The 21,462-nt window shown below is 43.0% G+C and overlaps 1 protein-coding gene across 3 annotated transcripts in view; it reads left to right on the top strand.

Annotated features, from left to right (window-relative positions):
- LOC135224019 (motile sperm domain-containing protein 1-like) overlaps positions 1–21,462 on the top strand; it is a 41,662-nt gene that overhangs the window by 17,754 nt on the left and 2,446 nt on the right. For all 3 annotated transcript variants that reach the window (XM_064262944.1, XM_064262957.1, XM_064262951.1), the window contains exon 5: positions 6,483–6,635. In XM_064262944.1, coding sequence (XP_064119014.1) covers positions 6,483–6,635 — 153 coding nt within the window. The remainder of the gene's footprint in view (positions 1–6,482; positions 6,636–21,462) is intronic.

Raw genomic sequence — 21,462 nt, 5'->3', positions numbered from 1 at the left:
GTTATATTATTTCTTTGACAGATGGAAGAGGAGAAGTCCCATATGGTGGAAGTCTAGGAAATCCAGGAGAGTGGCAAAATCCACCATTGAGGCTGAAGCCCTGAGTGTTGGGGAAGCTGTAGAAGGATTGATATATTTCAAGCATTTGTGGGAAGAGGTAGTAGGAGGGAGAAATTTAGAAGCCTTGGTTAACACTGATAGTAAAACATAATGACCGCCATCAAATCGAGCACTGGTGTAAGTAGCAAGAGATTAAAAATAGATATTGCTGCAATAAGGGAAACCATTGAATCCGGGGAAATAAAGGAGGTGAGATGGATAAAAGGAAAGGAGCAAGTGGCTGATGTATTAACTAAAGCAGGAGTTTCAGGGGAATGTATTAGAAATTATGTAGAGGGTAAAGAGTTGGAGGACGAAGGAAATTAAGAGGGGAATAACTAAGGTTAGGAAACAGTCGGAGGGGAGGGAGAAAGAGATAAGTGTGATTATATATTGTATAATTGTTATGGGTATAGATAAGTGTGAATGATTATTGTATATTGTTTATGGGTATTTTATGCATTGTTGAAATATGGTGGGTGTCCTATATATAGACAACATGTGGTAGATTCTAGAAGGTGTCTGTTGATGTATTTAAGTTGTGTTGTGACGTCATAGGCTGTGACGTCATAGACAAGATGGCGGCGGCGTCGGCAGGATGTAAACAATAACACGGGGGAGTAGAAAGCACGTGTGGTTGGTGTGTGGTTGGTAGGGGAGAGCTCTCTGTCTGGTAGGAGTTGTTTTGGGTCGTAAGTCTTGTGGTGCTGGTGTTTTAAGGTGATTTCTGGAGTGTACTGGAGTTGGAGAAAGCGTACAGGTGGGTAGATTATTCATTTTTATAGAGAAAGAAAGGAGTTAGGCTAGGCCAAAATTCAAAGAGTCTTCACCTTCCGTACGTAGACGTGTCTCAGCCTTGCACGTACGTGCTGATGATTTTGAAGGTACTCCTCCTTCATCTATTCTGATTCCAGTTCGTCGGTGTAAGGACGATAAGGCGCCGATTAAAAGGTCGAAAGTTGTAGAGATGGGAGTGGTCCAAGCTGTGTTTAAGGATTTGTCACTTGACAAGACTGTGATGGACAGTCAGGAACGTGAGGCTTCCCTGGCCTGTGGGCGGGTTCCTCATTCTCCTGGAAGAAGTCTTAACCTTAATAGTCAGTCGCCTTTGAGTAGCTCTCTTCGGCGACGTTCCGTGTCTCGGGACTGTGCTCGGTTGATGTCTCGTGGACGTGTACTCGACTTGTCACACGGCTATGTACGTGATTCATCCCGTGAACGTGTACATGATTGTTTCAGCGATGGTGTACGTGGTTCTTCACATGAGCCTGTACGCAGTTTGAGCCGGGACCATGCAAGTGGTGTTGTTTGATGACGCTTGGGAACCTTCGGTAACAGGGTCTTTGAGTGTTAGAGACTTCTCTCCTATCAATAATGTCCAGAATGCTAGGCTTCCTAGGGAAGCTTCATCAGTGTTGTTGCAAAAATAGGACAATACTGCCAAGCCACCGCCTTCACGTCGTCGGTGACCATTGCAGGAGTAGGAGGAGGGAGACACTCAAGAGTTTTTGTCTTCCTTTGCAGAGGTTGTTGATCCCATTTGTGAGTTCAACAATCTTGAGTGTAGGACACAAGCTCAGCCTTTTTTCACACTATATGCATAGAAGCCTTGATGGATGCCAGTCAGGATCCTAGGACTATTTTTGAACTTCCCATCAGGCCATGCTCAGTCTGTCTTGCAACGTATGAACACTTTGGTGTCGGATCGGGATGGCTCTCTACATTCCAAGGTGTTGTCCAAGTTTCTTCCTCCTCCTCTCGTGTGGTATAGGAAGTACTATTCAACTAATGTAGTTCATTTGATGCCTCGTCACCTTAACCCGGATGTGATCCGACTTAAACCTGATTTAACCCTAGAGCAAGTTAGGTCGGAAGGTCCTTCCTTGTTGTTACGAGAGACCTTAGCTATGGAAACTATGGCGGCTTCCATCTTCCAGGCGGTCTCATGGCTTGACTTGTGGTCCTCCGCAATAGCCAAAATTGCTTCGGATAGGTTTGTAGAAGGTCTAGTGAGTTTCTCTTCACTCACTAGACTGTTGCAGTCCGTTGGTAAGGCGTTTTCTTACCTGGCCCATCTTAGTGCAAACTTGTGGGCCAACCTCCTAGCCAGGAGAGACGCAGCTTTGTCCAAGGTGTTAAGTTCAGTGGACTGCGAGTCTTTATCGGTGCTCAGGAATGGGGATCTCCTTGATTGGCAGTTTCTGTTCCCAAGGACTGAGTTAAAGAATACGATTGACCGACGACAGGCAGATACTAAGGATAGGTTGGTTCATCAGGCGGTTTCCAAGTCAGAGGCATGTTTATGTCGCCCACCTCCTCCTCAGCAACAGGTAAGATCTTCGCCTGTTAAGTCCCCTAAGGGTTCTGCTTCGGTGAGGGTCTCTCAGTCCCCTTCTCAGGCTAAGTCCAGTAAGCAGCAGCATCCCTCTCAATCCTGCCCCTATAAGCCTGGGAGGGGCTCTAGAGGAAGGAGCATTTTCTTGGTACCAAAAGCGACAGGTGGCTGGAGACCAGTAATCGACCTTTCCACCTTGAATCATTTTGTCGGGAAGACAAGGTTCAAGATGGAGACGCAGCGGAAGTGTTAGCAGCAGTGAGGGACAACAACTTCTTGCTGTCAATAGACCTAAAGGATGCTTAATTCCAGATTCCTATTCACCCTTCGTCCAGGAAGTTTTTTGCTTCTTGTTGACCGTCCCCTCAGGGCTCATGCTCAGGGGATTCGCCTGTTAAGATACCTCGACGACTGGCTGGTCTTAGCAAGCTCCAGGGAGAAACTGCTGAAGAACAGTGATTGTTGTCTTCAGTTTTGTCGGGAGGTAGGCATAATAGTAAACCTAGAGAAGTCGAATTTCGTTCCCAACCAGAAAGCTCTTTATCTAGGTATGGTTATAGATAAAGCAGCATCAAGAGTTTTTCTGTTGGACTAGAGGTTGGAGAAGTTGCGGTTAGTGGCATGCAAGTTCCTATCACAACCAGAACAACCGGTTCACCAGTGGCAGGTCCTTCTGGGGAAGCTGGTCCCTCATGGTCGTTTTCATCTTCGGTCTCTGCAATGGCAATTGAAAGACTTCTGGTCCCCAGCAGGAGATTCCCTTCTTCAGAGAGTTCCTTTGTCCGAAGAGGTGAGGCAAGACCTTCATTGGTGGTTGGACGACCCAAATCTCTTGGGGGGTATCCTTCCGAGTTCTCCTCCCAACTTCCTTCCGTTTTGCGATGCCTCTCTCACGGGTTGGGGTGCTCATCTAGCGGACCTCATTGTGTTAGTGTTTGGGGTGTGGAAGACAAGCTGCTACACATCAATGTTTTGGAGCTGAAGGTAGCTTTTCTGGGTCTGAGAGAGTTCCGGGAGAAGGTGGAGGGTCATTCGGTGGTTCTGATGTCCGACAACACCACGGTGGTCGTCTTATGTGAACAAACGGGTGGGGGTTCTGTTGTCTCGCCGCCTCCATTCATTGACAGTCGTGTTACACCAGTGGGCGATTGACAACTTAGTGGAACTCTCGGCCAGATACATTGCAGGCAAGAGGAATGTGGTTGCCAACAGGCCGAGTCGTCGGAACCAAATCCTAAGGACAGAGTGGTCTCTACATCAGGTGGTGGCAGACAGGGTTTTTCAGGTTTGGGGGAGGCCTATGCTAGACCTCTTCAAGTTGCTTCTACAGAAAACTGGAAGTTTACCGTTGGTGGTCCCGGATCCTCTTGCTCTAGCAGAGGATGCCTTCCAACACCCTTGGGACAGCCTTGAGGTGTATGTCTTCCCTCCGTATTGCCTGATCCATCGAGTTCTGAACAAGGTAATGAGTTCTTGAAATCTCCGGATGCTTTGGTAGCTCCTCTGTGGCTGCAAGCAGAATGGTTCCTGGACCTTTTGTTCTTTCTGTCAGAGGTTCCAAGAGAGATTGCCTTGTGGCAGCAGCTTCTTTGCCAGTCTCACATTGAAAGGTTTCACCAGTCGGTAAAATCCGTCTCTTCACGGATGGATACTATCAAATATCTCCTCTGAGCGAGAGGCTTTTCTCAGGGAACAGCAGGACGTATGTCCAGTTACCTTAGGAAGTCCTCTTCAGCAGTTTATCAGGGGAAATGGGCAGTCTACTGCGGTTGGTGTTGTTGACGGGGTTTCTCTCCACTCAAAACTTCTGTTTCTGCTATCAAGGGCGACAGAGCAGTGTTGAGTTTGGTGTTAAGTCTTAGAGGCATGGACACCTCTTCATCCTGGGAGATCTCCTTGTTGTTTAGGGGTTTCGCGCAGACCTGTTCTCCAAGGGAACTCAAGCCTCCTGCATGGGATGTTTCGCTTGTCCTGAAAAGTTCCACTCTAACTCATTTCAAGCCCTTGCGTCGAACATCAGATAGAGATTTGAAGCTGATAACAGTTTTCCTTTTGGCCTTGGCTTCTTTGATAAGAGGGAGGAGCTTCATGGTGAAACATATCAAGGGTTGGGGGGTCTGTAACCGAGTTTATCCCGGAATTTGTGGCCAAGATCCAGAATCCCTCGACGCAGAACAACAGATTTGCTTCCTTTTCCATTCCGTCTTTGAATGACTTTGTAGACAATGACCCGCAAGAGTTCTTGGTATGTCCTGTCAGAGCCCTATGTTGCTATCTTAAAAGAACTCTGCATCTAAGACCTAGGTGTTGTAGGCTTTTTGTTGGCACTGGTCGGTCCAGTAAATAAGTTTCCAAGAACACCATTACTTTCTGGATAAGTGATGCGATCAAGCAGGCTTACTCGTCTCTTGATGGTTCTCTTGCTGAGTCTGTGCAGGCCAGAGCACATGATGTCAGAGGTACAAGTACCTCTGGCATTTAAGAAAAATTTTGCTGCTCATAGAATTTTGAATGCTGGTACCTGGTTGCATCAATCCACGTTCACGTCATTTTACCCAAGAGATGTTGCCCACAGGTCTTTGGACAAGTTTTCCTTGGGCCCTGTGGTGGCTGGTCAACAAGTTGTGTAATTCGCCCATTCCCCTTCACTGGACAATTTTGTATCTTACCTACCTAGGATGATTGTGAGAAAAAGAGAATGAGTGAGTTGGCTGGTCTCTTTCTATTTGTTCCTTTCTTCTTCTTATGGGCGGGTTGAGGAATAGACACGTCATATGCTGGACTGGTCTGATACAGGTGAGTAGAAGGTAGTCATACTGATAGTTGGTTTGCTTTGTTTTATTTGAAATAATCAAACCCTCTGTTCAGTAGCAAATACTCCTCTCTCTAGCAAGGGGAAGTGAGGAGTAATAACAAACCCTGGTGACTCTATGGTTTATATGAATAGTCAGAATTTTCTTTGGTCCGCTGGATGCAATGACATATCATTGTATTGAACCCAGACAGCTGAGTTGTTAGATATCAGTTAGATTATCTATCTTCTCACGGGCATTGATCCACCTTTAGAACTCGTTCTTATAGAGAGGTGGTCAGGTGGGTTAACTCCCAGCTGGTTTAGAATGCTTGTACCTCCCACCAAGTATAAGTCTATTGTATTGTTAGGACGGAAGGTTTGTTCCGCATATGAACAAATTACAAATTTGTAAATAAATTTGTATACTTCATTGCTAACAAACCTGAGGTCTTAATGTTTACTGCCCACCTCTAGCCACCCCTCTCTATCTCTTATTATCTCCTGTGTTGGGGATTGACTGAAGCGTCATGAGGTCCAATGTGGCGTCTCTGACCAGCTACCACCTCGTACGCACAGGTGTTGCCAGATCTAACAGATTGCTTTACAATCTTTGATTATTTTAACCAGTTACCAGCTGGTGCTTGGAAAGTAATCCTGCTGTTAAGATCTCAGGTTTGTTAGCCATGAAAAATACAAATTGATTTAAAAATTTGTCATCTTTGGTCTTTACTTTGTAAATCACAGGTAAAGTGTCTGTATTAGTATTTCTATTTTAAATTTGTCAGTTTTTTGGCTTTATTTAGGTACTTTAAACAAGTCTACATAGTTAAAACCTAGTTGTATATGAATTGGCTGTTACTAAACAGTCCCAAAGGGATTAAAAAAGAAAGAAAAAAAAAATTTACTGTTACTGCATATGATACTTTGGGTTCCCTGCCTGAAAGTCCAGCGTTTTACCTCTTGGACTTCTGATATGAGTTTTTATGAAAGATGTAGAGGTATTGGTTCAGTGATATCTTATGTTAATTAGAAGAGAAATAAAAATAAACATTTCTTCAATTGCATATAAATTAGATTTGAGTATGGTATATTATCTAATGAATTATTTAATTCCCAGAGTATGATGTGATATATATTTTTGCATATAACATTTACTCTTGATGATACTAGTCTAAGATAGTGCGAGAAATGATTAGCATAGTTTTATAAGTGTTGAAAGTGCAGTGGAACATAGAAAGTTTTATATATTTTCAGGCAAGAATGGGCCAAGTTTAGTGTTGGTTGCAGCTGCCATAGTTTGTGTACTAGCATTGCTTTTGCCAACAGAAGGTGACCATTCAGACTCGAATATACCAACATGTTTTCATCCTAGTGCCAATGTCAAAATTGCTATTTCCTTTGCACTTGGTAAGATGCTTTGAAGGTTTTTTTAGTAAGTTTTTAAGGCTTTATAGTGAGATTCTATAGTTGATTTACATATCTAAATGAGTGAAAGTAATGTTGATTGAGTCTGTTTTTAGTCTGCCAGAGGGAAAACTAAAGAATTGTTCCAACAGGAATATAAACTTAGGCTTTCATAAAGGAAGTTTCTTGTGAAAGTCATGCTTCGGGTGTCATTGACTCCAGAACAAAACCTGTTGCCTAGGTTGTGTGCACCTTACACAACCTCGGTGGCCTACCTTGTCCACTGTTCTCAGCTGTCAAGTGTCTGGTTATTGTTGACTGTATTCGGTTTTTGTTACTGGGGTTTCCTTTGTGTGCACCATGTGTGAGAGAATATCTTAGGGTTGCTATCTTCCATGTTTATTGTGCTGTTGAGTGCCTTCCAGTAGGCAAAGTAGTTGTTGCTGTGCATTGAACTAGGTTTATTTGAGGGGTAAGGTCTTTTTAGTGCTTTTCCCTTTGTGGGGCATGACCCACGTGGTCGACCCCCGTTTGTCTGAGTATTGTGCATCTTGTACAAGCCCGTATTTAAGATGGCTACAGTGGAAGGTAATAAGCCTGAATTCAGGCAATGTGCAGGGAAAGACAAGCCTTTCAGTAAAGAAGTAAATGTCTCCCTTAGCTGTGGATCCACACTAAGTGTGCATGTTGTATAGGGTGAAAGAGTGTTGAGAGAAGACAGGTGTGACTAGTGTAGACTGGCAGGAGTTGCAGTGTGCCCACCATGAAAAGAAGAGATGGAAGAAAATTATTACATTTTGTAGGAAGGCTACAATGAGCTCTCTTCCATTTCCTCCTCCCATCTCACTTCCCCAAGGCCCTCTCCCCCTGCTATGCTTCCTACAACTGAGTCGCTCCTTCCCTTGTCAGGAAGGGATCAAACCCCTCCAGGACACAATACACCACTTACTGAAATATTGGCCAGATAGGGACACTCAGGCCAGCTGCCCTTGCTTGGAGACTGCCAACTTCTGATTCTTATTGTTGGCAACTGGAACTTCCCTCCTAGTCCAGAAGATTAGCTTCAGTGACAAGAGGCAAGAGAAGAAAGTATTCATTGGCTTGTAAGAAGAGGTTGAGATCAGACTCTTGACTTCTCTTCTCTCCCATGGAAGTATCAGCGCCTGGAGCAGTCTGTTGCTTCCGTCATCTCATCAGTTGTCTTCCAGGTATCGTCACCATTCTGGTTCGAGAGGTGCCAGGCAGCTTTTCTTGCTGAGATAAAGGATACCGTGATCCAGGAGAGGTGGCCTGCCCTTGGGACCTTTGAGGTGGTTCTGTCCTGTAATATGCCAAGGAAACTGGAAACTGTTTTGCAGGATAAGAAATGACTCAGAAGATTTACTCGGGTTCTTAACCCTTACAGGCTGACCTCTATATATATTAACAAAACCCCATGACCAGGCAAACTTTTAAGGTCTGTAAATTAAAACAAACATCAGTGGAAAGCTCTAAACAATTTTTTGTACCTGCGACAGGAATTTAAAAGTGAATACTGTACTTCCAATCGTGTGGAAGTCTTCTTTGCTGAAACATAAAAATAGCTAATTTCAGCAAGTTAGCATAGATATTCTTTAATTTATTTGTACTTTAGTTTGCTAAATTACCATTATAGCTCTCATAATGTATTGTAATAAGATATAAACTACAACCACCAACAATCCCATTGTGTATTTATGAACACATATATGAGATGTACTGGGATGCAGAGTTGTTGTTGTTGTTGAAGATTTATATATGCTCTATTATTTTTCCTTTATTTTGAAAATTCACAATTACAGCTCTCATATTGTCATAAAATATGGATTAAAACCAGCAACAGTCCATGAGTATATTTATGGACAAATATATTCTTAGGAATGGGTGGCCTTGAGATCCCAAATACGTAAACGGAAAATGTTAGAGGGAATAAATGGAGACTAAAGTGCTTCTAACTTACCTTAAAAAGGATTGATTTGGTTATTTTTACTCTAGATAGGTCGCCATGGAAACTCGGCTGATTAATCTACATTATTTATTTACAAGAGGCCGTGAATGGCCTGGGATAAAGTAAAAGCAACTTGTTTCCACGTGGACCAATTGTATCTCTCACAATAGGGGAAAGCTGGCCAAAATCAGCACTTGCGAGCGTGGAAACATGACACGTGACTCGGCAAATATCTGGAAGAGTTCCCAGATTAGGCACAGAATAAAATAGACTTCTTGCACAAAGTTACAGTTATTCAGTTTTATCTAACACACTAGTGTTTTTAAATGAAATATTCAATGAAGACTTAAGCTTTAACAGGTCACAGGGGTAGCACATGCCCCGATGGTGAAAGAAATTTTAATAGAGAAGTGATAAAAGGGAGTTTTGAAAATTGGAACTAGCAAGAGTCGTCTTGGAGAAACAGGGCTGGTTGGATTTTGCACTTTCTAGACGTACCTTTGATCCTTAGAAGCTTGAACATGTGTCGTGATGTATGAAGGGGGTCCAACCAGCGTGCCAAGACAAAGGGCTGATTTTCAGTCAGAGGAGTGGACATGTCTGTCCTTCTAGAGTAGCTGTCTTGGACTGAGACTGAGGCTGGGTGTTTTTGAATCGCCTGAGATTTCACACACAGCCTCCGGCATTGTTTGGAAAATGCGCAAACTCAACCAGCGAATTTGGAGGGAAAAGAGATTTTATGCTAGGAATCCTTAAAGCTCACATCAAGGCCTATCTACTCCTGTGACTTGCCTTTCTTAATCTAACCTCGAGGCCTAAGTTAATGGCTTATTTTCTTCCCCCGCTCCTAAACGGAAATGCCTTTTCTGGCATGCGTTCTCCCTCCTACAGTCAGCTGATTTGGAGATAATGGCTGCACTTCTAGCCATTTACTAATTTAACTAAATGCTGGGTAGATGAGGGGGGCAATAAACGTAATAATATAAAAGATGTAGTACAAGGATAAAGGAGATGTAGTACCTTCGCCATGAAATCTTATGGGAGATTATTCTCCCTCTAATTGCTGACCTGAGATGCAAGTGTTGCCATAAACCCATTTATTGCCCATTCAAGTGAGCTGAATGTTTTCCTGGAAAATTTGATAAATTACTGTGGCGCATAATAAGGATTATCATACAATATGTAATGGAAGTTTTCATTTGCAGTTGTGGGATATCACAAGGTACTTTCTATCCCTAGGGGGTTAATGTTAGATGATAACCATCCATTCTGTGACGACTGGATTGTCCTCTTGATGGCGAGACCTTTGCTGATCAAATAACCATTTTGGGATCTAGAATGTAGGTTTTTCTCTTTGGGATGTGGCAGGGATGAACATTTCATCCTTGCTAAGACTTTTGGAGAAGAATGTTATGGAACAGTTATGTATTCTTATTAAGGAGGGAGGTCTCAACAAATTTTAGATCATATACACGTACATATAGTATATGTTTATATGTATTGGAATGTGGCAGGGATGAGCATTTTATCCTTGCTGAGACTTTTGGAGAAGAATGTAATATAACTTAGGCCATGCCTGGCATTCCGTGCAAGGATTTGTTATAGTACAAAAATTAGAACGGCACCTGCTGCACGTGATGTGGGGGTCAGTCGCTGCCGAAGCCAAAAAATGAGAACACCTGGAATTCTGGGGCGCACACGTTGAAGAGGCTGAGAAGGAGCAGAAGCCGCCATAATATCAGCCAAACACACACACACACTAAACACAAGCGAAACGGGCAATGAACCAGGCAAAGGCCAAGAGAGGTTAACACGACTCTCGCCCAGGCGGTCAAAGAAGAGACAGACGCGTTCTTGTAGGTGAATGGTCTTCGACCATTCTTCACCTGATCTACGCAAGCGTTGCCAAATATCACAAGATTCCTATTGTCAAGACCGAAGGTTTGTTCGTGTATGAACAAATAGAAGAGTTATGTATTGTTATTAAGGATGGAGGTTCTCAACAAATTTTAGATCATATACATATATGTACAGTATATGTTCACATGTATAGGATGTATGTATTGACATATGTACGACTATATTTTTTAAAAATATTTATTTATATGAAATTCCATTTATGAAAGCATAGGTTTGCATCATAGGAAGAATACAAATTACTTTAAAAATTTGTAATTTTAACCACATAAGAAAGCAGAACTAGGTATTAAATGATGTGCTAGTTACTTTGTTTCTCTTAGAGGCTTCTTCATCCCATCTTTGGTGGATGTTTGAAATTTAAATTAACTATCAGGCAGTTTATATAGCAAAGTACAAACTATTTAAAGGGGCCAGCCGGCTAATGCCCTTTTTTAAGGACAGGACTTTGATATTCATACCACTTAATAAGGTGACTTGGGACATCTCCAAACAGCATATGATTTTTGCCTCTGACCTTCGGTTTTGTGACGCCAGGGCGATTTATCCCGAAAATAACCATTTTTCAAATTTTATCTCCTCCCTTGATATTTAATATTAAGACCTGGGATTACTACCATATATAGACCTGATGTAGACCTCCAATCGAATGGAGAGTTTTTTTTCTAAAAGTCATTTTTTTGCTAGATATGAATTTTTCAATATGGTCAAAAAATAAACCCTATAAATCAGGAGAAAAAAATTTATAAAAAAAATGCGAAACAAAAATAGGAAAAAAGGGCTCTATTTGATTGTTCTATAATGTCTTTCTGAGTTATATACCAAATTCCAATGTTATAGCTTTAAAACTAAGTGAGAAGATAGATTTTGAAGGTCAATAAGTATAGTTTTGAGATTCGGGCGTTCAAAGTTTTCCTTCGTATTTCTATAAAGACGATATTAATAAATAATGATTATTATGAATGTATATTTGTTTTTTGTGTATTAATAAACCAAAACTATTTTATTTATCATAATTTAATCATAAATGATGATCCCTTTGCTCATATATCGCAGCCTGGGGCACTGCTTGAGGCAAGATGGGGCACTCCTTCCTACACAATTCTCTCTCTCCCCTTCACTAACTCTGTTTATTACAGCGAATTTTCTTCTTGTGTGTGTTAGCGAGATGTTTTCCTTGTATTTTCCTCTTTGGCATGATGAAATTCTTGCCCGAAACAAAGATAAACAAACGTAATTGCAAGAGAATGTCAAGAGGTGAAACTCGAAGGCGTACACTTTTTTTACAAAGACAATTTAATAAATCATGATTATTATGAATTTCATATTCCATTTTGGGTATTAAAAAACCAAAACTTTGTTATTTATCATAAATGAAGATCTCTTTGCTCAAAGATCGTAGCCTTAGGCACAGTGTGACGTGTGCTGTCAAGCAAGACGGTGGCGTTACTAAGCAACCCTCCCCTCTCTCTTCACTAACTACGCATATATTATGATATTCTGTAATAATACTTGAGCGATTTTTCTTCGTCTGTATGTTAGCGAGATGTTTCCCTTGTCTTTTCCTCATCGGCATGATGAAATTCTTGCCGAAACATACATAAACATACGTGAAAGCAGGCGAATGTCAGACGTGAAATGGAACGTGTAGACTACTTGACATCTGTGATCGCACTAAACCAGGACTGGACTAAACTCACTAAACTTGGTAGCTTGAGTATGAAGTCTCCTTCTCGACTCGGGGAATGTCTACAGATGCCATTTCTCCCAATTTCTTTGACAATAATTATCAAAATTTACGATAATAGAAGAAATATTGCATTTTCTTGTACGGATCAATGTTTTAGGCTTATTGAGTTACGTTAACTAATTACCCTGTAACTACGAAAGTAAGAGGAATTTTGACGAAATATTTCGTATACGTATTCTCAATTGCCATATGAAGCTCCATGAATTTTTTCATGACTGCATTTTTCGCCCTATACCTCCATATATAGGTGTTCCGGCCGGCCCCCTTAAGGAGACTATAAAATACCAAATTTGTAACTAATTTGTATTTTTCATAACTAACAAACCTGAGGTCTTAACAGGTAAAGGCCCACCTCAAACCACCCCTCTAGCAGTCTAAATTGGGTTAGAAATATAACTGGTGGGTCACAGGTAGCCGTGGGCATTCTGGGTATACATGCCCCGTGACCTGGTATAGATGCCAATAGTCCCTGGATCTCACAAGTGTAATTTTAATTCTACCGGTTTCCAGCTTGGCGCTAGTAAATCCTAATGTTAAGACCTCAGGTTTGTTAGTTATGAAAAATACAAATTAGTTACAAATTTGATACTTGTTCATATACGGAACAAACCTTCGGTCTTAACATTAGGATAGACTTACTTATTGGAGGGAGGTAAGTCTCTACAACTGACTGGGAGTTTGCCACCTTATCCATTTCCGAATATAAAGGGAAATTCTAGGAGAATGGACAATGAACCTAGAACCAAAGATATAAGCGAATCTATTGGTTTCCCTCACTGGGTGTTGATACCATTCTATGGTTTATTCTTGTCCCTTGCAACTGGATCCACCTTCACCCTTCTCTTCCCTATTATCTAGAGGGGGTGTGTTGCTACTGAAAAGTATATCATAACCTAAGATAGCTTCACAGTATGGCTGACCACCTCACCTGCATCTAGTCCGTTCCAGCACATGACGGTACTCTCCTTCATATTGCCCGTAGTTAAAGGAGTAGGAAGAAAGTAGCAAAGAAAAAAGACCAGTCATCCCATTAAAAAGTGTCCAAGGATCTATGGGCAACGTCTTTCAAATAAAATGAGGTGAAAGTTGTTTGGCATTTCCACACACCAGCTTTCAGAATTCAATCCACAGACATGTTCTTCTTAAATGCCAGAGAAGCACTCAAGCCCCTGATGTCATGAGCTCTAGCTCCCACCTGGCTATCTGACCCTCTGTCTTCTGCCATATAAGCATCTCTGATCGTCTCCCTTAGCCAAAACGATATTGTATTCCTGTACACTTCCTTCTTGTTCCGTCCTGTACTTACAAACAACCTCCGGCACCCCGGCCTGAGGTGCCTTGTTCTTCTTAAGTACTCCCTTAGTGACCTGACGGGGCACAGAAGCATCTCATCTTTGTCATTGTCTAAAAAGTCTGCCAAGGAAGGTATGGTAAAGGAGTCGAATCTGCCGTCTACTATTGTTGGGTTTTGGGTCTTGGCCACGAATTCTGGGACAAACTCAAATACCATTGACCTCCAACCTCTCGAGTGCTTTATGAGATATGACAGGCCATGTAGCTCCCCCACCCTTTTGGTTGAAGCCAGGGCCAATAAGAAGACTGTCTTCAGGGTCAGGCTCCTATCCGTGGACTGCCTTAGTGGTTCATAGGGGGGTATTGTCAGACTACTCAGTACCATGGTCAGATCCCAATCTGGGGCTTTTAGCTCCTTTGGTGGACATGACTGTTCAAAGCTCCTCATCAGCATGGCCAACTCCCATGAAGACGAAATGTCCACTCCTTTCATTCGTAAGACTGAGGCTAGAGCTGCCCTGTACCCTTTCACTGCAGATACAGACATATGCTTTTCTGTTCTGAGATATATCAGAAAGTCTGCTAACTGCTGAATAGTGGTACCGAGTGGAGACAAGTTCCCTCTACAACACCAATCACAGTATGCTGACCACTTTCCTTGGTATACTGTCGCAGATGATTTTCTGATATTTCCTGCCATCTGAGTTGCTGCTTTCTGCGAAAACCCTCTCGCTCGGAGGAGATACTTGACAGTCTCCACCCGTGAAGCGATAGGGACTTCACCGACTGGTGGTACTTCTCCATGTGCGACTGACACAGTAGGTTGCTCCATGGGGGTAACTTTCTCGTCACATCTATTAGGAGTTCCAGTAGGTCTGGAAACCACTCTGCCTTCGGCCATAACGGAGCTACCAGGGTCATCTTGAGGTTCTGAGACCGCATTACCCTGTTCAGAACATGACGGATTAGACAAAATGGAGGAAATGCATACACGTCCAGATTGTCCCAAGGGTGTTGTAGCGCATCTTCTGCTACTGCCTCTGCGTCTGGGACTACCGAAGAGTACACTTCCAACTTTTTGTTGTACCTGGTTGCGAATAGGTCTATGATCGGTCCTTCCCACAACATGAGCATCTGTCCACTACCTGTTGGTGCAGGGACCACTCCGTTCCCAGAATCTGATCCCTGCGGCTCAACTTGTCGGCCACTATGTTTCTTTTTCCCGGAATATACCTGGCCCTGATGTCTACCAGGTTCTCTACAGCCCACTGATGAAGTTGAACTGTCATCACATGTAACTGCCGAGAAACTAGGCCTCCTTGTTTGTTTATATAAGCTACTACTGTGGTGTTGTCTGACATCAATACCACCGAGTGTCCCTTTACTCTCTCCCTGAATTCCTGTAGAGCTAGAAACGCTGCTTTTAACTCAAGCACGTTTATATGGAGTTCTCTGTCCTTGCAACTCCATTTTGCTGACACCATCAACTCCTCCATATGGGCTCCCCAGCCTTCTAGTGACGCTTCCGAGAACAGCAAGAGGTCTGGAGAGGATTGTTGAAGGGGGACACCCACTGTCAGATTGTCTTTGTTCACCCACCACAGCAAGTCTTCCCTCACTTATGCCGACAAGGGAATTTGCTCGTACGGGTGATCTACTATTGGTGACCAAAACTCCTTCATCCTCCATTGTAGGGACCGAAGGTGTAGCCTTCCTTGTGGTACTAGCTTCTCCAGGGAGGTTAGGATTCCCAGCACCACCTGCCACTGTCTTGCTGGCTGTGTTTGTTTTCCCAGAAAGGCATTCACCACTTGTTTGCATTTCTCTATTCTTTGGTCTGTCGGGAATACTTTGGCTTCTTTTGTGTCTATAACCATTCCCAGATACTCCAAACGTTGACTTGGATCCAACTGCGACTTCTCCTGATTTATCACAATACCTAGGCTGTGACAAAGCTGCAGGAGGGTCGCCCTGTCCCTGAGTAGTTTCTCCCTGGACTTTGCTATCACCAGCCAATCGTCCAGATACCTTATTAGCCTGATCCCCTGAGCATGCGCCCACGTCGACACGAGAGTGAACACTTGTAAAAACTTAAGGAGACGTTGTCAATCCGAAGCACAGGACCTTGAATTCGAAAGCTTTCCCTGCAAGACTGAAGCGGAGAAATTTCCTTGAAGACTGATGGACTGGTATCTGAAAGTATGCGTCCTTTAGATCGACTGTCAGCATAAAGTCCCCCGCTCCTGACTGCTTGTAGAACCGTTTTTGGAGTTTCCATTTTGAAACTGGTTTTCCTTATAAACAGATTCAGAGTTGACAGGTCTATTACTGTCCTCCACTCCCCGTTGGCTTTGGGTACCAGGAAAATCCTGCTGTAGAAGACTTTTGATGGACTGCATACTTGTTCCACAGCTCCTTTTTCCATCATCTTCTTCACTTCGTCCTGCAGAATAATGGGCTTCTGAGATTCGTGGGCATAAGCGACGTGGGGTAATGGCTGATCTATCAGGGGCGGGGTTACCTCGAACGGGATCAAATACCCGATCCTGAGAACATCCACCACCCACTGCTCTGCCCCTAGTTCCTGCCACACCTTCCAGTGATTTGCCAGGCAACCTCTCACTGGTGTGGCCGAGTGATGAGAGGCGCCCATCCTATCTTCTTGAGCCTCTTCCTCTTCCCCTACTGCCCCTCCCTCTGTTGTTTCTATTGTGAAAGGGCCGATGAGTTAGCCTCTTTGGGGAAGAGGGTCTTGTGGCTCTATTAGGGATGTTATGTCTCACTGTCTTCTTCCGAGACATTTGCTGCTGTCTTCCCTCCAAAGGAGTAGCTTGACTGTTAGACGTTTTCCTAACTGCCTGCTGCACCAACCTATTGTTAGTGTCCATCCTTCTTCTATCTATCGCCTCTTCCAGTATGACCTCTGGCAACAGCAGTTGCGACTCCAAGATATCCCCATTCCTCATCGCTAACAGGGAATCCAAATCCACAGTGCGGCTTAGTGTAGCCAACGCTGCATCTCTCCTCATTAGCAGGATATTTGTCCAAACATTGGCACTTACGTTTGTCAGGTACGCAATCGCCTGGAGCCTGACTGTAGTAATCTAATGAACTATGATTCATCCACTACTTTTCTTGTCACTTCAGAGGATGCAATCTTCGCCACTGCTGTTGACCAAAGATCTAACCAAGAAGCAGCCTGAAAGACAGAAGAAGCTGTTGCTTCTAACGTAGCAGCCTCTTGGTACGTCATCGAAGGGCACTCCATTTTAACCTGATCCAAGGTTAATCCAGGCCTTAATCTTACAACATTAGGGTTCACTTGTCTAGACAGCAAAGGGACCTTCGGTGTCGTATAATATTTCCTTTGCTTCATCATTGGATGGGGAATAAATTTAAATGATCTATTAGATCTTAAGGAATTATCCCTTCCTGCAATCTTTGCGTTTACGTGTTGCAAGACAGAATCCGCATGACTCGAACAAGGCAATTCATACGACACCTTGGTATCCCTTTTTAATCCAAATGCCATGTCAATTCCAGGAGGAAGCATACTGGCAGGTGTTTCTGTCTTCTCCGAAAGGTTATTGAATTGACGAATCAAATCAATCACCTCTACATACGAGGCCAGAAACTCTTGGTTTTCTCCTTCCTCCGGCTCTAATGTACCATTCTCCGTCACAAGGGATGTTGTCTCGCCCCTATCTTCTGACAGACGGCCCAGAATTCCACAGCCGCCTGCCCCTACGGCCGCGGTCTCTTTGATCTTTGCTGGCCGCCGTTGGCTCGATCCCGAATAGTCAGCAGGGGAACGAGAACGCCTCACTCTTTCTCTGCTCACGGATCTAGAGCGAGAATCTCGTCTAGATCTCCAAGATGAAGGCTCCCTTAAGACAGATATAATTTCATCTCTATTAGTATTGGTATCGTTTACGAGCGTCGGAGAACTCGGCCTCGACCTTTCATCCAGACGGACACTGCCTTCCACGAACGTATCCGCCGAGGTTGCCAACTCCCTATTCTTCGTACTTTTAATAGGAGCCTTATCGTCCTTCGTACGTATATTGAATGGCCTTACGGACTAAACTGGGACCTGCATTCTATCCTCTGCTGCACCTTTCGCCGCCAATGTCGATTTTACCAGCGGTATCGTAGTTTTTGCGATCCGAACTGGCAACTCCGCATCGGCCGCTAGTCCGTCGGCCGTCGCCTCTCTCGCTTGTTCGGATTCTTGCGAACGGCTTCGTCTGCTAGCCTTGTGCTTACTAGCCACTGATTTCCCGACCTTCCTGCTGACTTGGATACGACAGTCTTGGTCTGAAGATGAAGAAGAATTGATTCTTCTCCTCTTGGCCCGAGGATCAGTCGCGAACTCCCGAATCCTCCTCCAACGCTTGACTGGCGCTTACCATGACGTTATCGGACATAGCGATGACGCCAAACTAGAGGAAGAAGACGAAGAAGGCGAATCACACTTTTTCTTTTTGTCTCTCTTATCCATTCTCTTCTCTATATCCTGTAATTTCTGCTTTACAGTTTGCATTGTCGAGTCAGAAGGCGTATTAGTCTGGGTGCAGCGAAATAGGCCGAGAAGCAGTCTGTGACGTTATCACGCCTGCCATATCGGTGTGTGACGTATGTTGTGACGTCATCCCTCTCGTAGGGAGAGACTGTGAGGTTTCTGCTGGCAACCGCACTTTTGCTGCCAAACTACCTCCCACGTTCTGCATCGCTGTAAACATCGAGTTTGATGGCGTAGCCGCGGCATTAATTCCCATAAATTGCAAGCCAGGGGGATGAGGAACATTCAGCGCTGCCGGACCCTGCTGGAACCGTGACGCCATATAATGCGCAAGCAAACCATCCAAGGTTGGTACGCCTGGTAGGCCTAGCGCTGACCACGTACCGTCCAACCTATGCGCTTCGGGAGCAGGAGCCTGGAACAAAGATGGCGGTGCTCCCCCTCTACTTGCTGGGAACAAAGGAGAGTGCATATTATTCATAAAATTACCCAAGGCCCCTCCTGACTTTTCCGATACTGAACCACTAGGAGAAACCGAAGGGGTATGGGACAAATCAAAAGCAGGTGGAGAAACATATGGAGCAGCCTGGTTTATTTATTGCCGATACAAAAGAAGCCGGTAAGGTTTGGTCACCCAAAGATGGCGTCACCACCTTCCTTTTGTATTGGCTTTTCTCATAGAACTTTTTCCACTGTTCCAGCGACCAACCGCGACAAACAGAACATGGATTAGTAATCGTACATACGTTTTCCCTGCACCTACTACACGTTGGATGAGGATCCCTCGACACCGAAGTTAGAAATCTAGAACAAGGAAAGCCACTGACTCCTGGGCATTTCCTTTGTCTCCTTTTCGAAACGGCAGACGATCCCGATGTTGAGGCAAAATTCTCCATCATACCACTTATACACTCTTCATTCACACTGGGCACACTCGGAGAAAGAAAAGGTAATAAGAAAGGAAAAATGAAATGGATAAAAAAACGGGCAAACTGAAAAACCGACTTTAAATCAGATAGACAGTAACACGTCTTATCTTAAAGGCGGTAGGAAAATAACTGGTGGGTCACAGGTAGCCATGGGCATTCTGGGTATACATGCCCGTGACCTGGTATAAATGCCAATATTCCATGGATCTCACAAGTGTAATTTTAATTCTACCGGTTTCCAGCTTGGCGCTAGTAAATCCTAATGTTAAGACCGAAGGTTTGTTCTGTATATGAACAATAGAGGATTGGTTTGGCATGCTGGGAAACAGTATTGAAACCTCATTCTGTCCTGATTAGGATCTGAAAATCATTCATAATTTTTAATAACAAATATAGAAGTAGACTGACTATGGGTCTTGTGGTTCATAAAAATGGTGCTTGGGATAAGGCTCTGTGATGCCTTGCTGTAACATTAACTTATGAAGTTGCTAGCTTTGTTTCAGGAAAAATTGTAAGCACTAAACATCAGGAATAAGAATGTTAAAATGATGGAGCCCAATATCTTTCTGTAGTAGAAATAGTTGTGTTTTGTTTGAAAACAAGACATCTCATAACTTTACAGGGCTTATGTTTTCACTGCAGGATTGCACATTGTTAGGTGGCAATGCTTATTTTAAGATACTCTCACAACTTCAGTGAAGAAGGAGTACCAAGACCAATCTGAGACAAACTCGTACATAGCTAAAAACTAGTCCTGGCAAACAAAGACAATAATTCTTCTGAATCATGCCGGGAAAGAGGTGTCCTCTGACCAAAGGAGCTTCAATGAAGAGGAAGGAGTGAGTGAGATCACTTCAGGAGATGGGAGACAAGTATGAGGAACACTTCAGGAGATGGGAGACAAGTATGAGGAACAAAGGTGGAGAGCAAAGGGTCTTAGGTGACGGAAACTGGGGGGAGGGTGACTTTAGCAGAGGAGCTTCTTCACTTAAGGTCCCTATACACTGAACGATTGCAGTTATCTACAAAAGCACACACTATTCAGACAGTATGAACGATCTCCACACTGATTTCAGACAGCTTTATATCGGTGGACAAATCCATACATTGAACATCCTGTGTATGACAGACATAAGTTGCAAGCCAGCAACCTGCTCATGACAGATTCCTGCTGAGATTGTTCAGACATGAAGCTCTGCCCACTTTTGCTTTCAGATAAGCCCATACACAGTGTTTTTGCGAATGATACAGACAATCGTTCAGTGTATGGGGCCCTTTTAAGATGGATTTCAAGACTGAAGGTGGTCAACATCTCTTACCCAGAGTCTTCTTGGCATGAGAAAGCAGCATTGCAGACAAGGAAGTGTGTGAGATGAGGCTCTAATCTTGGCAGTGGTGGCTATAGTGCAGAGATGAAAAGTTTCTGAGGAATGGCAATCACACCACTAAATGCAAGATGTTCATACACATGCCTCTGATAGTAGAGATTCAACTGTCCAGGATAAGATTCACCTAAATGTAAAATGTGTAAATTATAGGCAGTCATGATTAATATGTAATAATTAATTAGTGAAACAAATGAAAACCAAAGATAATTGTTCATGTGTGATATACAGGAAGCCAAATTTATTTACATAATAAATAAGACTAAGGGAAAATTTTCTTTTCAAAGGCAAAAATAGAAAAAAAAAATAAGAGGAATCATAAATAATACACTGAAATTAAAGAAACTTTCTAAATTGTACTAAAATACAGAGACAAGCAAACACCTAGTAACAGGGTGGCAATAGGTGTACCACTGACTTGAAGGCAAAAGGTTCTGCATGTGTTAGTGAAAAGAATTCATGCAATTGAAGTATGTGAAATAAGGAGTGTGTGAATGAAAATATATGGAAGGCACATTACAGTAATGGGCAACAAGTGACAATCCTAGGAAGTCATGGAGAATACTGTGAAAACTACTACCTATAAATTTATGTGTTGCATGCTACGAAGCTTTCTAGATTTATCAAAGCTTTTCTTTCCTTACCTTGAAGAGCAGATGTGTTTCTTTAAGAGTAGTTCTGATTTATATTTTTTGTTAATTGTAAAAAGTAAAGTAATTAATACTGTATATCCCTCTTAAGCCGGAGCCCTAAAAATCAAAACGTCTCCCGTATGCCGGGCCTGGTTTGGAGTGAGCGCGGAAGTGGAAAAAATAATTTTTTCAAAAAATTACAGCGCGCGTACTTTTGAAGATTAAGAGTTCATTTTTTGCTCCTTTTTTTGTCATTGCCTGAAGTTTAGAATGCAACCATCAGAAATGAAAAATAATATCATTATCATATGTAAAGAATGCGATATATGGTAGCGAAAAAAAAAATTCATACATAATTGTATTCAAATCACGCTGTGCAGAAAACGGTCAAAGCTAACCAGTTACTTTTTTTTGCGTTGTATTGTACACTAAATTG

The sequence above is a fragment of the Macrobrachium nipponense genome, chromosome 20 (genome assembly GCF_015104395.2).
Source record: "Macrobrachium nipponense isolate FS-2020 chromosome 20, ASM1510439v2, whole genome shotgun sequence".
In the NCBI taxonomy this organism is placed as follows: domain Eukaryota; kingdom Metazoa; phylum Arthropoda; class Malacostraca; order Decapoda; family Palaemonidae; genus Macrobrachium; species Macrobrachium nipponense.
This window is presented reverse-complemented; position numbering and strand designations above follow the sequence as displayed.